Source organism: Lepidochelys olivacea, assembly GCF_965140295.1.
Source record: "Lepidochelys olivacea isolate rLepOli2 genome assembly, chromosome: 8".
Taxonomy (NCBI): domain Eukaryota; kingdom Metazoa; phylum Chordata; order Testudines; family Cheloniidae; genus Lepidochelys; species Lepidochelys olivacea.
Genome location: NC_140418.1, coordinates 7,980,422 through 7,993,759, shown reverse-complemented (window position 1 = coordinate 7,993,759; position 13,338 = coordinate 7,980,422). Strand labels below are relative to the sequence as shown.

Below are 13,338 nucleotides of genomic sequence, written 5' to 3'. Positions count from 1 at the left end.
GAAAAGTACCAAAGCAAATAAAACAATGTACTAATGTAAGGCATAAGAGGTCTTAAATATTTAAAATAGCAGAAAGGGCACTCTTTGACTTGGAAAATAACTTAGGTTTTGTGGGGCTTTTATGATTCTTTACAAACTCAGACCCAAATCCTGGGCCATGTTCTGGCACCTTTTCACAGCTCTAAATACATAAAGGAGCTGGAACTGAGGTAGATCTGCAGCAGAGCATTCAAGGCCACCATAACTCGGAGCACACAGCTCAGAAGGGGGCCTCAGAAATGAAGACAGTATGCTAATTGTAGGAGACTATTGATTTTTCCAAATGTATGTCTTTGCAAGTAAGTAAAGATGACACATTTTCTCTTTTCCCTCCCCCACACCCTGTGAAAGAAGTAGTTGGCTCACCTAGGGGATGTATACCAGCTCGAAATTTTGCCTTTCCACCTTCTAGTTGCTGTTTATAGGAGACTGTTACAAAAATATAACTGTGAGGATTAATAAAAACTGAACATGTCATTCTTTTTATCTAAAGCCAAATGTAAATCTTTTTGCCACAGTTGCACAGTTGGTGATCTCCAGAGCAAGATAGATTGTTTAGAAAAGACCAATTCAAAACTCCAGGAAGAGGTTTGTGGCTAATTTTACCTTTTTAAAATACAAATGTTATACAGTCAACTGATGAAGCTTAATTAATTGTTACATCCCTAAAAAGGAAAGGGGAGTTTTGTTATTTATTTCAGTTGGGCCAGGATTTCACCCCAAATCTGGAGTGAGTTTCATGATTGTGAAATGTGGGAACAAATAGGACTGGCTTGAGTCAGAACACTCTCAAAGCTTTCCCACATACAATACAATGGTGATAAATATGGTATAAAGACCTAGAAGGTTTTGGTTGTTAGATGTGATGTTGGCAGAAGACTCCTTGTTATACCAGTGATTTCAAGATGTCTGCCATCTTATTTATCTGATCAAGTCTTTTTATAAAAAGTGTTTTTTTTCTAAACAAAACAAATCCAAACTTGCCCAATAATGAGGAGGCATTAAATACCTCATCCCACTTTCTCCTTAAAATGTTTGCCTCCTTAATTATGTCAGCAGGATGTACATCTATCCCCAGCATGTGCTCTCATTTCCCATTTAAAAGAGAGAAGAAAGACTAAAGCAAAAAATGAAATAGTGAATAGGAAGAAAGTTGTAAGGAGGAGTCACATTTCAGCTTCCAAGCAAAAAAAAAATTTGCAAATAAGAATAGGATGCCCATCCTACTACAGTACTCCACCTATACAGATCATTTAAAATAATCTGTGACTGTGATTTCACACTTCTCACAGCATTCTGCAAAGTCCAGCCTCTACCCCTGCTGGAGATGTCCCTTCTTGACAACACTGTCATCCACTCAAAGCATGTTGGGTCTAACCTTCAGTGTGCCTTTATATTTCATTTCTGAGCATCCTAAAGACAATTATATTGACAAAACACCTAATAGTCCCAACCTTGTACATCCCAAAGCTATCTATGATAAAACAATGCAGCTCATCTATGATCTATTCCAGAATTCAAACTGGTGTTTCAAGGTGAGAGGCATACGTGTAACTCTCCAAATTAAATAGCCCATAATCAATATTTTAAAGATTAGCAGCGACTAGTATTTTTTACTTAGCTGTATTATGAAACATACCATACTAAGATTTATTTCTAACAATATTCTGAATGGTATATTTAAATCTCATTCAGGTGCTGCACACTTGTCTGTGTTTAATCATAATAGTCTTACTTTTTTCTTTAACCAGCTTGCAGCAGCAACGGATCGGATTGGTTCACTTCAGAAAGAACAGCAACAGTTAAAACATCAAAATGAATTAATTCGTGAGCGGAGTGAAAAGAGTGTAGAGGTTAGACATCCAGTTCAAGAATATGGGAAATAGGCTGTCCTCTGAACAATTAGCTTCAGTATTATAAAACAATTTTTAATTTGAATGCTAACCATGTTTGCATGCAACTTATTGGTATTGAACATGTTCCTTCTGTTTAAATTTTTTCTCATATAATACACATTTAAAAAAAATAAAATTTAGTACCATAGTGTACAATATAATGAAACCATGTCTGTTCAGATGTAGGCTGCAAATGTTTTTTAAAAATGGGGTGAATTATCTTCAAAAGCACTGGACATTTAAAAACCTCAGTACTAATATTTATTTTTGAGAAATTATTTTAATATTGACCATCTGATTAGAGGTAAGATCAATTCTGTGCAATCACAGGAAATTATTTTATATTAAAATAATATTGCTATTTATTCTTTTATGTCCCATAACCAAATTGCAAGCAAACTTCAAAAACAACTTTTCCTAATTTTTCATGTAGGTAACAATACAGGATACAAAAATAGAACTGGATACCTATAAACAGTCACGCCAAGGTCTGGATGAAATGTACAGTGATGTCTGGAAGCAGTTGAAAGAGGAAAAAAAAATTAGGATGGTGAGGATACCACATGGCGGAGGGTGAAATGAAAGATTTATGGTTTTTTGTCTTTATTGTTAGTGCTATAACATTATAAGCATGTAATACAGAAAATGCTGTGGATTGCTTGAATCCAGGCTCCTTACTCCACAGTGGATTTTCATGCATCTTGCTCAGAAAAGCTCAAACAAATGGACAGCAACAGTCCATAAAGAAAACAAAACACAGAGCTCATGGAAAGTTAAGAATGAAGTCCTCCTCTCATTTGCTAGACTATTACAATGAATACTATATTTTTAATGTTATCAACGCAGAAAAGCAACTGTCTTTTTTTTCTTTTGCGGTCATGCATTGTTGTGACTTATAGCAGTCACCTCTCAGGTGGAGCATTCTCTCAGCAGTTATGGACTGGCTGGATTAAGAGCCCTTTGCTTCATTTCAGACTTTCAGCTCCTGTAGCCAGTCCCTACCTGGAAAGAAATACCCAGAATGGAGAAGGCTGACTTAAACATTCAGTTCTACTGTCTAGAGCAGGACTGCAAATAAAATAAAGTAGCAGAATGCTGAGAGTTAGAATATACTGTGTGCTGCTTTCCTTCTTACCATTCTTACTAACTTACTCATATTGTGTTATTTGGGCTGTTTGTCTCATTACATATGAAATAACTCAACGTTATTCCTTGGACATAATACACAGACAAGTTTTATGTAGGTTTAGCACATTAGAAATTTCTTACATGATTCATGCCCTATATAGCAATAATTAGGAAATCTCCTTCTAAGGAATTAGAGAAAGAGTTGGAGCTGCAGATTGGAATGAAAACAGAAATGGAAATTGCCATGAAACTACTGGAAAAAGATACTCATGAAAAACAAGACACTTTGGTTGCTCTTCGCCAACAGTTGGAAGAAGTTAAAGCTATTAATTTGCAGATGTTTCACAAATCCCAGGTAAATATATCAAATTTGTAGATGGAGAGAACTAAAAATATTGTCTTGCTGTTTGGTAATCCATACATGTGTTCCTTGTTGCAAGTATACAATTATCTTTGTTGCAGACTCTGTTATGTATGTTGTATCAATATGTGCTGGATAGCTTTACTAGTCAATAATCCTCTGAGAAGTCCTTCCGTAACACCTATCTTTAACCTTCCTTCCATAGCTTTCTCTTACCAGATGTCATGTGTCTTTATTGTAGGTTGTGTAGACTTTTGTTGTAAATTATTATATAAATTCCCTTTTGGAATACCATTTGGTACCCTGAAGAGAATGCACTAAAAAAATCAGTCAGTTTCTTGTTATACAGGGGGAGAATAGGGTCCCAGGAGTCTTGCCTACTGGTCCTCTGTTCAAGCCACTAGACTACGTAAGTTCAGTTCCTTGGAGTAGATCGGGCCATAAGATCAAACTGGGAGTTACTTGCATTCTGCAGCGTGGAAAAATAGAATCCCCTAGGTTGTGTTCCCTACTCTCTCACTGACTTCCTATGTGACATTAGGTAAGTCATATACTTCCTGTTTCCTCAAAATGGGTAAAATACTGATCTACCTCAGGAGTATTACGAAGATTCCTTGATGTCTGTAAAGCAATTGAAAATATTAAGATGAAAGGTGCTACAGAAGCGTAAGTTAGCCAACAAAATCTTGCAGGCGCAAATCAATATTTGCACACACAGTCTAATAACAGTAAGCTTTAGTTATACTAGTGAGGTACTTTTTCATTTGTTCATCTGTTCGTTTCATTTTTAATTGTACCTATATTTTCACCACCCTGTGTCTCTTCATATACTCCTACTTCCAATACTACATTTGCATCTTCCTGTTCTGGTCTGACATTTGCCCTGTCTCAGCTTCTGTATATGCATCTTCACTTCCTTTTTTCTTAAGCACTGTCACTGATCTCTTTAAGTTGCCCTCCATGTTCATCCAGCCCGATCACTTCATTTCCTTTGAGTGTTTATTTCTAAAAAGAGAAGCTTTTGATTGTGTTGAATTTTTACTTAAAAGACCGGCCCCCCTGCTCCCATTTATCTTCTTTTGAAATACCATGGTCCAATTAATAGCTCTTAAGACTTTTCTCATCCTGCCCAAGTAGCCCTTTAAAAATTGTGTGTTGCTTGGGTTTTTTCACTTCTCTCAACACAGATTTGAGAGATGGTGTGTGACTGTTGGCTCCTAAAGGAGAAACAGGGGTGTTCCTCTTTCACTTTTTAACTTCTTTAGTACTATTCCAGCAGGTGCTGATGATATAATTAAAATCAAACACTGACTCGAGATCCTTGAATCAGTTGTATCCTTTCATTTTCTTAGCTTTTTGTTTTAAGGTGTGCCAACAGTAGTGTTATATCCCCTTAATTCTCCTTATCTCCTAATATAGCCCTTTAACTACTGTCCTCTTCCTTTCCTCGCAACCTCTAATGTTCCCAATCCTCCATTGTTATCTCCTCCGCCTTCAGTTGCCTGATCTCAAGAACTCCTCCTATGCCAACTCCCTGACCTTTGGTCTCCCATTACTCCCTCTCTGGTACATCAAAACAGAGAACACCATTTAGTACATCTTGCCCTTTTCAGTTTTCTTCTGACTGCATCAAATTCTTCAAAATAGCCTTGATTTTCTTTCTCAAGCACTAAACTTTGGCTCTAAACCTTATTATTTTGGTTATACTTTGGAATATTAAAGAATAATTTATGTGAAATTATCTGCTCAAATTTCTTCTTACAGAATTCAGAGAGCTCACTGCAACAGAAAAAAGAAACAATATCCTCTTTTGAAGGAAAAACAAATCAGATGATGTCTACTATGAAACAAATGGAAGAGAGGTAATATTTACAAACTCTTAAAAAGGCAATGCTGGAAAAAGAATATTGTGTGAACTTCCAATATTCTTACATATTACTGAAGCCTCAGTAGTGCCTGCATAGTTAAGACTTGGCTGAGCTTTTCAATTAAATCAGGACTAAGATCCCTCCATTTCATACTTCAAGTGGCTGAATTTAGTCTCCACATTTACCACAGTTAATGTTAATGTGATCCTTTGAATTTTCTGTTCTGCCTATTGCATAAAATACTTGGTAACTCTTCTACACAACACTATTAAAATCATCCTGCCTTGAAGTGTAGCCATCAATGTATTACTTTCTTTTGCCTTCAAATAGATGTACACACACCATGAACTCCAAACTTCAGGCACTTCCACATGATCACTATATACTGGAAATATAAATATATAGAAATATATAAAACTTAATCATTTACTCTCCTTATTTGGTGTAACCATGCATTAAGAGAAGGATACATCTGTTCTCATATGCTGCCTCCCTGGCCCAGCTTCACAGCCCTCCCTAGCTCCAGTCTGTGACAGACAATCTGTGACAGGGGCCACAACAGAGGCAGCACTGAATAATGAGACCATTCTGATGGACCTGAGCAGGGGGCAAGGAAACTAGATGATATGGACAAGTGTGATGGGGGTTCCCTGTGGTTGCCCCAACACAGATCAACTTCTCCCCACATTTTAAGCACTGACTGCTTAAAATTTTGCCTCTCCATTCCTTCCCTCCTCCTCCTCCCCCCCCCCAAACCCTCCATAGCTTCCAACTATCCACGCTACACCCTCATCTTCCGTACAGAAACAGGCTCACCCTCTGATCTCCCCTTTGTGCACATTTTCTCTTTCTGCCCCCATATATATAGATCTGGCCCATACCACAACACTTACTGCATGTGTAAATGTATTCTGTGTATGCTGAGTTAAGGCATACATCCTATGTGGCTGCTTATGGCTTCCACAGAAACTGTTGTTTTTTAAATGTCCTATTGCTGTGCATTCAAAGTCTCAGTTATACCACTGTAGAAAAATGGGTGCAATAGAATTTTTTAAAGGAAAGTATTGTCCATACTTAAGTAATACTTTTGTGCATTGATTCTAATAAATGCATTGCATGCTTTATTTTGCATTAGATTGCAGCATGCAGAACAGGCTAGGCAGGTAGCAGAAGAAAAAAATATCAAAATGAAGCAAGAGTTTGGTGGCAGAATTGAGACTCTACAGCAACAACTCTCCCAGCTGGACAATCAGTGGTACTTTTTTTTTACTTCTATAATACTTAATATAAAGAAGAAAAATTAATTCTGTTTTGTTTTTAAGATTGTGTTTCTTCTCTAGTGCCAAAGAGTGATAGATAACTAGTTTTTTATGGATGATAAATTATTTGCAATCATTAACTTTGTGTATGTACATGGGTAAGATGGTTAGTGGATGCTTTATTAATAAATGAATTAAACTTGCATGCTTTTCCCTTTAATAACCAAAGATTATGAATGATTAACCTATTTAGCATCAGGGAGTGTGCTAGATCCTCTGCAGACAAAAAATGAGACCCAAAAGGCTGAGTCTTAATAGAAAACATTCAGACAAAAAAATGGGAAAGGATGCAAAGTGACATGTTGATTTATGGGATGCTATCTTGCTCCTCCCCAGGACTCCTCCTGTTCTCAAACCCGGTCTGATTCACTTTGAGTCAGTATTCAAATAAAGAAAAAATCTCTTGCTGCATTAAAAGGGTCTGGAATTTAATACCAAATGCATCCCCCACTGTGCTGCTGATTCTTATTGTAGCCTTTCCAGGATTTCACTAATGGGGCTATGTACATGTGCATATACTCTCAATTGTAATGTTTTGTATGTTCAATTATTTATACATAAGCAGTCAAGTACACACCTAACTGAATAAAAACTCCACAACCCCTGAAACCCACTGTCTTGGCTGCTCCTTCCTTGCTGTGACCAAAGGAAAAGATTGTTTAACATAATTATTAATCTTTGCGCTGCCAAGACCTCTCTCTCCCCCTTCCTGGAACAATGTTTCCAGTTTTGCCCTGGATTGGACAAGTGTTCCTGTCCTTTCTTTTTCCTAAAACTCTTTGTAAAAACAGCCTCTGTTACAACCACCGTTATTTTAACAGCTCAATTCTGGAGAAAGAGTTAAAATCTGAAAAAGAACAGAGACAAACTTTGCAACGAGAGCTACATCAAGAGAAGGATACTACTAGTCTGCTAAAAACAGAACTGCAACAAATGGAAGGGTTGAAAAAGGTAAGCACGTTGGGAGCATGGTGAGTGGTTAGGATGGAAAGTCAACAGAAGCTATGCAAGTATTTCCCACCTTTGCTTGAATAGTTAGTTTATTTCTATAGACCCCCCTCTCCCCCATTGCCCACTTGTGAAAGTGGTTACAGGAAAATGTTCAACAATTCGACTAACTTTGTGCAGGAAAATGCAAATAGGAGGAGCTTGGGGTCAGCATATTACAAAAGAAAGATGAATTGATGATATAACCTAAGTTTCAGTGGTGAATATTAAAAACTTAAACTAAAATGAGTGGACTAATTTTACAAGTTTTCAAATCCTCTGTGCTTCTTAAAATCATTTTCTACAAATCCTTCTTTAAATTGACTTGCAGCAACCCACTCCCCTGTGTGCAATTGGCATTTGTTGTATTTATTTTAAGTGCCTGGAGGAGCAAAGCATACATTACTAAGATTGTAAGCCCCTTGGGGCAGGGACAGTCTCTTTGTTCTGTGTTTGTACAGCACCTAACACAATGGAGTCCTAGGCACTATAAAGAATAAGAGGTGTGTGTGCACTGCATATTGACTGAATAATAATTGCACCATTGGTGAATTGGTTGGTTTATGCCACATATGGTAGCTTACTCTGAGATTGCAGGGGCCTGAAAAAAAATCTCTTCACCTCCCTTGTATTTGTATAATCAGTTTAAAAACCTCCCCATGACGATCTACAATACGTAAATTGGATACCATTTAGATGTGAACAGGTTATTAACATAAACACAGTAAAAGCAAGATCCTAAAGTCCAAGAATAGGTATCTAGCTTTGCAGAGAAGCTAATCTATCATAAATTCCTCACCATGTTAGGTTGATTGTCTAGGACACAGATTATATACGGTCAAATGTTTGGTGGGTTTTTTTTGTGTGTGTTGGGGGGTTTTTTGTTTTTTTTAAAGCTGCAAAAAACCCTCTAATTCTTCACATGTGCTGAAGATGGTCAGCATTCATGTTCTTGTTCAGAGCATTGTGTGTTAATTATAGGAACTGCGAAAACTGCAAGATGAGAAGCAGCAGTTAGAGAAGGTCTGTGAAGAACAGGAACAAGCTCTACAAGAAATGGGACAACACCTTAGCCAGTAAGTTCCAATAACTTAAGAACCTTGTAGCTAAATGAGGTTGGATTTTCAAACTAATTCATAACATATGCAACAATTAAAGAGCATCCAGTTACATAAATAAGTGTCAATTTTAGGAAACGATGGATGAGTATGGAGAAAGTATATACCAAGGTTTGGGTAACTTGTGCATGTGTGTTTATCCATTCACTTCAGTGGTACTATTCGCACACAAGGGTTGCAGGATTGGGACTTTTTGTCCCCTCCCCTTAGTTCCAGCTAAACTCTGTTGCATTTTTTCTATAAATAGTCGTCTTTATCTCATGTTAAAATGCGAAGTAAATTCTTAATTTATCTTTTCCAGATCCAAACTGAAGATGGAAGATATTAAAGAAGTAAATAAAGCACTAAAGGTACTGTACACTTTATAAAAATGTAAATTAAGTATTGTACATATTTCATTTTAGATGACCTCATACCGCAGATAACTCTTAAAACTGAGTGAAATGATTTAGAATATGGCTGTGGGAAATTCCAAGTGTTGCAGCCCAAACCACCTTCAATTTCAAATCCTTTCTCCAAGTAATTCATAACTAAACTGATCTTTCTTGCATATGTGATTGTTTATTTTTTTTTATTTTAGGGCCATACCTGGCTAAAAGATGATGAAGCAACCCACTGTAAACAATGTGAGAAGGAGTTCTCCATTTCAAGAAGAAAGGTAGTGGTGGTCAGTGGATAACTGTGAAGAATACCCCTTTTTTTGGCGACTCGTGGGAGGTGCACAAAGGGTCAAGTGTCTCTCCAGCAGCTGGCCCGGGCAGGGAGAGGCAGGGCCAGAGCCTGTTCCATCCACGCTGACTGTGTCCTGGCTGACTGGGAGAGCGCCTGGCTGCGGTAGCAGCAGGCTGCCCCCGCCCGGGTTCAGCTTCTGGGGACAGTGGCCGAACAAGCTGGAGCCCCTCCGGCATGCTCAGTCAGCTCCTGTCCCTAGAAGTTGAGCCTGGGCAGGGAGCAGGCTGCCGCCACTCCCTCCCCAGGCTTTGCTTCTGGGGACAAGAGCCAACTCTGAGCATGCCAGGGAGGGTGGGGCAGGGCAACTCAAACTCCCTCAGCCACGTTCCCGGAAGCCAAGCCTGGACGGGAGGCAGCCCACTGCTGCCGCAGCTAGGCACTCTCCCAGGCAGCGGCTGTGCTGCACTGGGCAGCATCCAGGAGTGGGTCCAGGGCCTGGCTGCTAGGCAGAGCAGCCAAACATGCCAGGGGGAGCCAGCGCAATGGGAGGACAGAGGCCCCCAGCAGGTAGCATGTGGAGGGGATGGGCAGAGCACAAGGACCCTGGACTAGGTGGGGAAAGAGTCACGCTGGAGAGGTCATATGTCTTACCCTTTAGCTGGTGCTCCCTGCCCAGTATGGAGAGGCACCAGTCATCTACCCTTCTAATGTATCACAGCTCATTTTGCTAGGGAAGAAGTATTTAAAAGCCTCTAATTCTAGATCTTGTCATACATTACTAATTAGAGAAAATTGACTTGACTTTGAGTAACACTATCCCGTTAACCTAAGGGAGGAGAGAGAACAAGTTTTTTAAAAATGTTTAAAAGGTGATTGTTTCTAAAAACTGTGATTTAGCATAAACCAGAGTCTTGTGTGCTCTCAATGAGGATGTTGCCTGATAGCAGGAATTTGTAGCTTTCTGGTAGTGCACTGCGCTGCCCTGGAGAAACTTGGGTTCAATTCCCATTGTGGTTTCCTTTTCTAACCAGCAAGAACTGGAAGTGCTAAGGCATTTTTTTAGTCTCCTGAAAGAATGAATGTCTCAAGATGCATAACCCCCTTCTAGCTAAGCAGCTGTGATGACAGCCTCCAGATTGAATTCTGTGTAGTCCTCATGGGGAAGGAAGTGGATCCTTGGTGTGGGGAGGGTGGAGGCAGGGCCGTCCTTACCCATATGCAAAGCACGCAGCTGCACAGGGCACCAGGAAATTTCCTGGTGCCCTGCACAGCTGCGTGCTGCTCCGGCTCTTCCCCAGGCCCCGGCCCCTGCCCCATCCCCACTCCCCTGAAGATTGCAGCCAGGCCTGACCCTGCACTCACCGTGTGTAAGTGGAGTGACCCGGCCCCAGCCTGCTCCACTCCCCTGGCTCCCAGGCTTGGGGGAGGGGGGAACCACCCCCCAGCACTCACCAGCTGTGCGGCTGGGAGCCAGGGGAGCAGAGCAGGCTGGGGCTGGGTCACTCCACTTCCCACGGAGGCCTGGGGCCCCACACAGGCCCCCGCTGCATAGGGTACCAAAATACCTAGGGACGGTCCTGGGTGGAGGCTCAGGAAACAGTGGATGGTGGCAGCAGGAGCTTATCACAATTTGCTAATAGCCTGCTGTAGTTAAAGATTAAACTGTACAGTTTGTGCTTACTCAATCCTAATTTTGCTTCAAACTGTCTTGTAGCATCACTGTAGAAACTGTGGTGACATCTTTTGCAACACTTGTTCCAGCAATGAACTGGCACTGCCATCCTACCCTAAACCTGTGCGTGTTTGTGACACATGTCACACTTTACTGCTTCAGAGATGTTCATCTACTGCTCCCTAATGCTTCAGTTGTTTCAAGAGGACCATCCTAAGCTTGGAGAAGGAGTCATGAATTTTTTTAAAAGTTTGACTTCCAGTACCCCTTGTGCAGAAGAAAACATCTCTTTAGACTTCAACACTTTCCATTCTAGAACAGGTCAAGTAATAATTTAAAAGATAAAGGTATTTATAGGAATTATGAAAGCTAATATTTTGCCAATATATTTCATAATGAAATAAAGTAGAATTAAAAACCATATAATTTAAAATGTGCTCAACATGCTGAAACTTTGAAGTGCGAATTCACTTTTCTGAATTTTATAAAAAGCTATTTTCTTTATTTAAAACTTTGTACTTCACATTTGTACATCTGACCTCTTAAAAAAAAAAATCCCTGATTTGTTTCTGCACACTGTAGCCTCATGGTTCTAGTCTAACTACTCACTTTTAAAATATTCCAGATTATATTATGTTAGTTATGTACAGTTTTATATGTGAACAAAGTAAATTGAACATGGAAAAACAGTCAGCCGTCTACATGTACAAATGAATGTGCCTTCACGATATACTTCAAAGTAAAAATAGCATATAGACTATATTTGTTTCTAAAGCACTTATGAATACAATAGTGATTATGCAATAAAGTCTTTGTTAAACTATGAAAACAAGATATTTAGTCTTAACACTGTTCCATTTTTTTTCTTGCAAATAAATACCAATGAGTAAAATCAAGCATGTAGTCTTTGAAAGATTTTCATTTTGCAAAACAAAATACTATTCCTAGTTTATAGAGAACGTAAAGCAAGAAGACACTTTTAAAGTAACTGAGTGTAATGGAACTGAAGTACTGTGTAGTATAAAAAAGCAATACAAACTAAGAGCAAAGAAGCAAGAGAATGTATACATAAAAAAACCATCCAACATTCTGGGGAAACAAGAGTCTGTTCATAGGAACTTGAAACACCTACACAAAATGTAACTACCTCAAAGCACTCTGCATAAAAGAAAAAGTGAAGAAACTGAAACTTGACACAAAATGCCCCCCATAAGGGCAGAAATGGAGGCACTGCCCTTAACTTATGAGTCTGTTCATAGGTTTTTGATGTTAAGGTGTAAAGGGACCATCATGATCATCTAGTTTGACGTCCTGCATGTTGCAGACCACAGAACCTCACCCACCCACTCCTGTAATAGGCCCCTAACTTCTGGCTGAGTTACAGAAGTCCTCAAATCATGGCTTAAAGACTTCAGGTTACAGGTTACTATTTACACCAGTTTAAACCTACAAGTGACCCATGCCCCATGCTGCAGAGGAATATGAAAAACCTCCAGGGTCTCTGCTAATCTGACCCAGGGGAAAATTCCTTCCCAACCTCAAATATGGTGATCTCTTAGATGCTGAGTGTGTGGGCAAGACCCACCAGCCAGCCACCTGGGAAAGAATTCTCTGGGGTAACTCAGAACCCTATCTACTATACTATCCCATCACGGCCAGTGGAGATATTTGCAGCTATCAGTGGCAGATCAGCTACATGCCATGGTAGGCAGTCTCATCCTACCATCCCTTCCATAAATTCATCAAGTTCAGTCTTGAAGCCAGTTAGGTTTTTGCCCCCACTGCTCCCCTTGGAAGGCTGTTCCAGAACTTCACTCCTCTGATGGTTAGAAACCTTCATCTAATTTTGAGCCTAAACTTGTTGGCCTGTTTATATCCATTTGTTCTTGTGTCCAAATTGGCGCTTAACTTAAATAATTCTTCTCCCTCTTAGGATTACTCTCTATAAATACACCTGAGAGATAAACACTATCTCCCTGCAGCCTTCTTTTGGTTAGGCTAAACAAGCCAAGCTTGTTTTGAGTCTCCTCTCATAAGATAGGTTTCCATTCCATTCCTCAGATCATCCTAGTAGCCCTTCTCTGCCCCCGTTCCAATTTGAATTCATCTTTCTTATACATGGGAGACCAGAATTGCACACACTATTCCAGATGAGATCTCACCAGTGCCTTGTATAACAGTACTAACGCTTCCCTGTCTCTAGTAGAAATACCTCATCTGATGCATCCTAGGACTGCATTAGCCTTTTTTTACAGCTGCATCACACTGATGACTGAGTT

At 39.5% G+C, this 13,338-nt stretch overlaps 1 protein-coding gene across 4 annotated transcripts in view; it reads left to right on the top strand.

Annotated features, from left to right (window-relative positions):
• Positions 1-11,955, top strand: part of RUFY1 (RUN and FYVE domain containing 1) — a 31,963-nt gene extending 20,008 nt beyond the window's left edge. For 3 of the 4 annotated variants that reach the window (XM_084635891.1, XM_084635894.1, XM_084635893.1), the window contains exons 8-18: positions 558-627; positions 1,791-1,892; positions 2,368-2,484; positions 3,250-3,417; positions 5,188-5,285; positions 6,427-6,546; positions 7,432-7,561; positions 8,579-8,673; positions 9,017-9,065; positions 9,296-9,382; positions 11,102-11,955. In XM_084635891.1, the coding sequence (XP_084492017.1) occupies positions 558-627; positions 1,791-1,892; positions 2,368-2,484; positions 3,250-3,417; positions 5,188-5,285; positions 6,427-6,546; positions 7,432-7,561; positions 8,579-8,673; positions 9,017-9,065; positions 9,296-9,382; positions 11,102-11,245 (1,180 nt within the window). In that variant the 3' untranslated portion in view covers positions 11,246-11,955. The remainder of the gene's footprint in view (positions 1-557; positions 628-1,790; positions 1,893-2,367; positions 2,485-3,249; positions 3,418-5,187; positions 5,286-6,426; positions 6,547-7,431; positions 7,562-8,578; positions 8,674-9,016; positions 9,066-9,295; positions 9,383-11,101) is intronic. The other variant, XM_084635892.1, reaches the window with a different exon arrangement.
• The last annotated feature ends 1,383 nt before the right edge of the window (positions 11,956-13,338 follow it).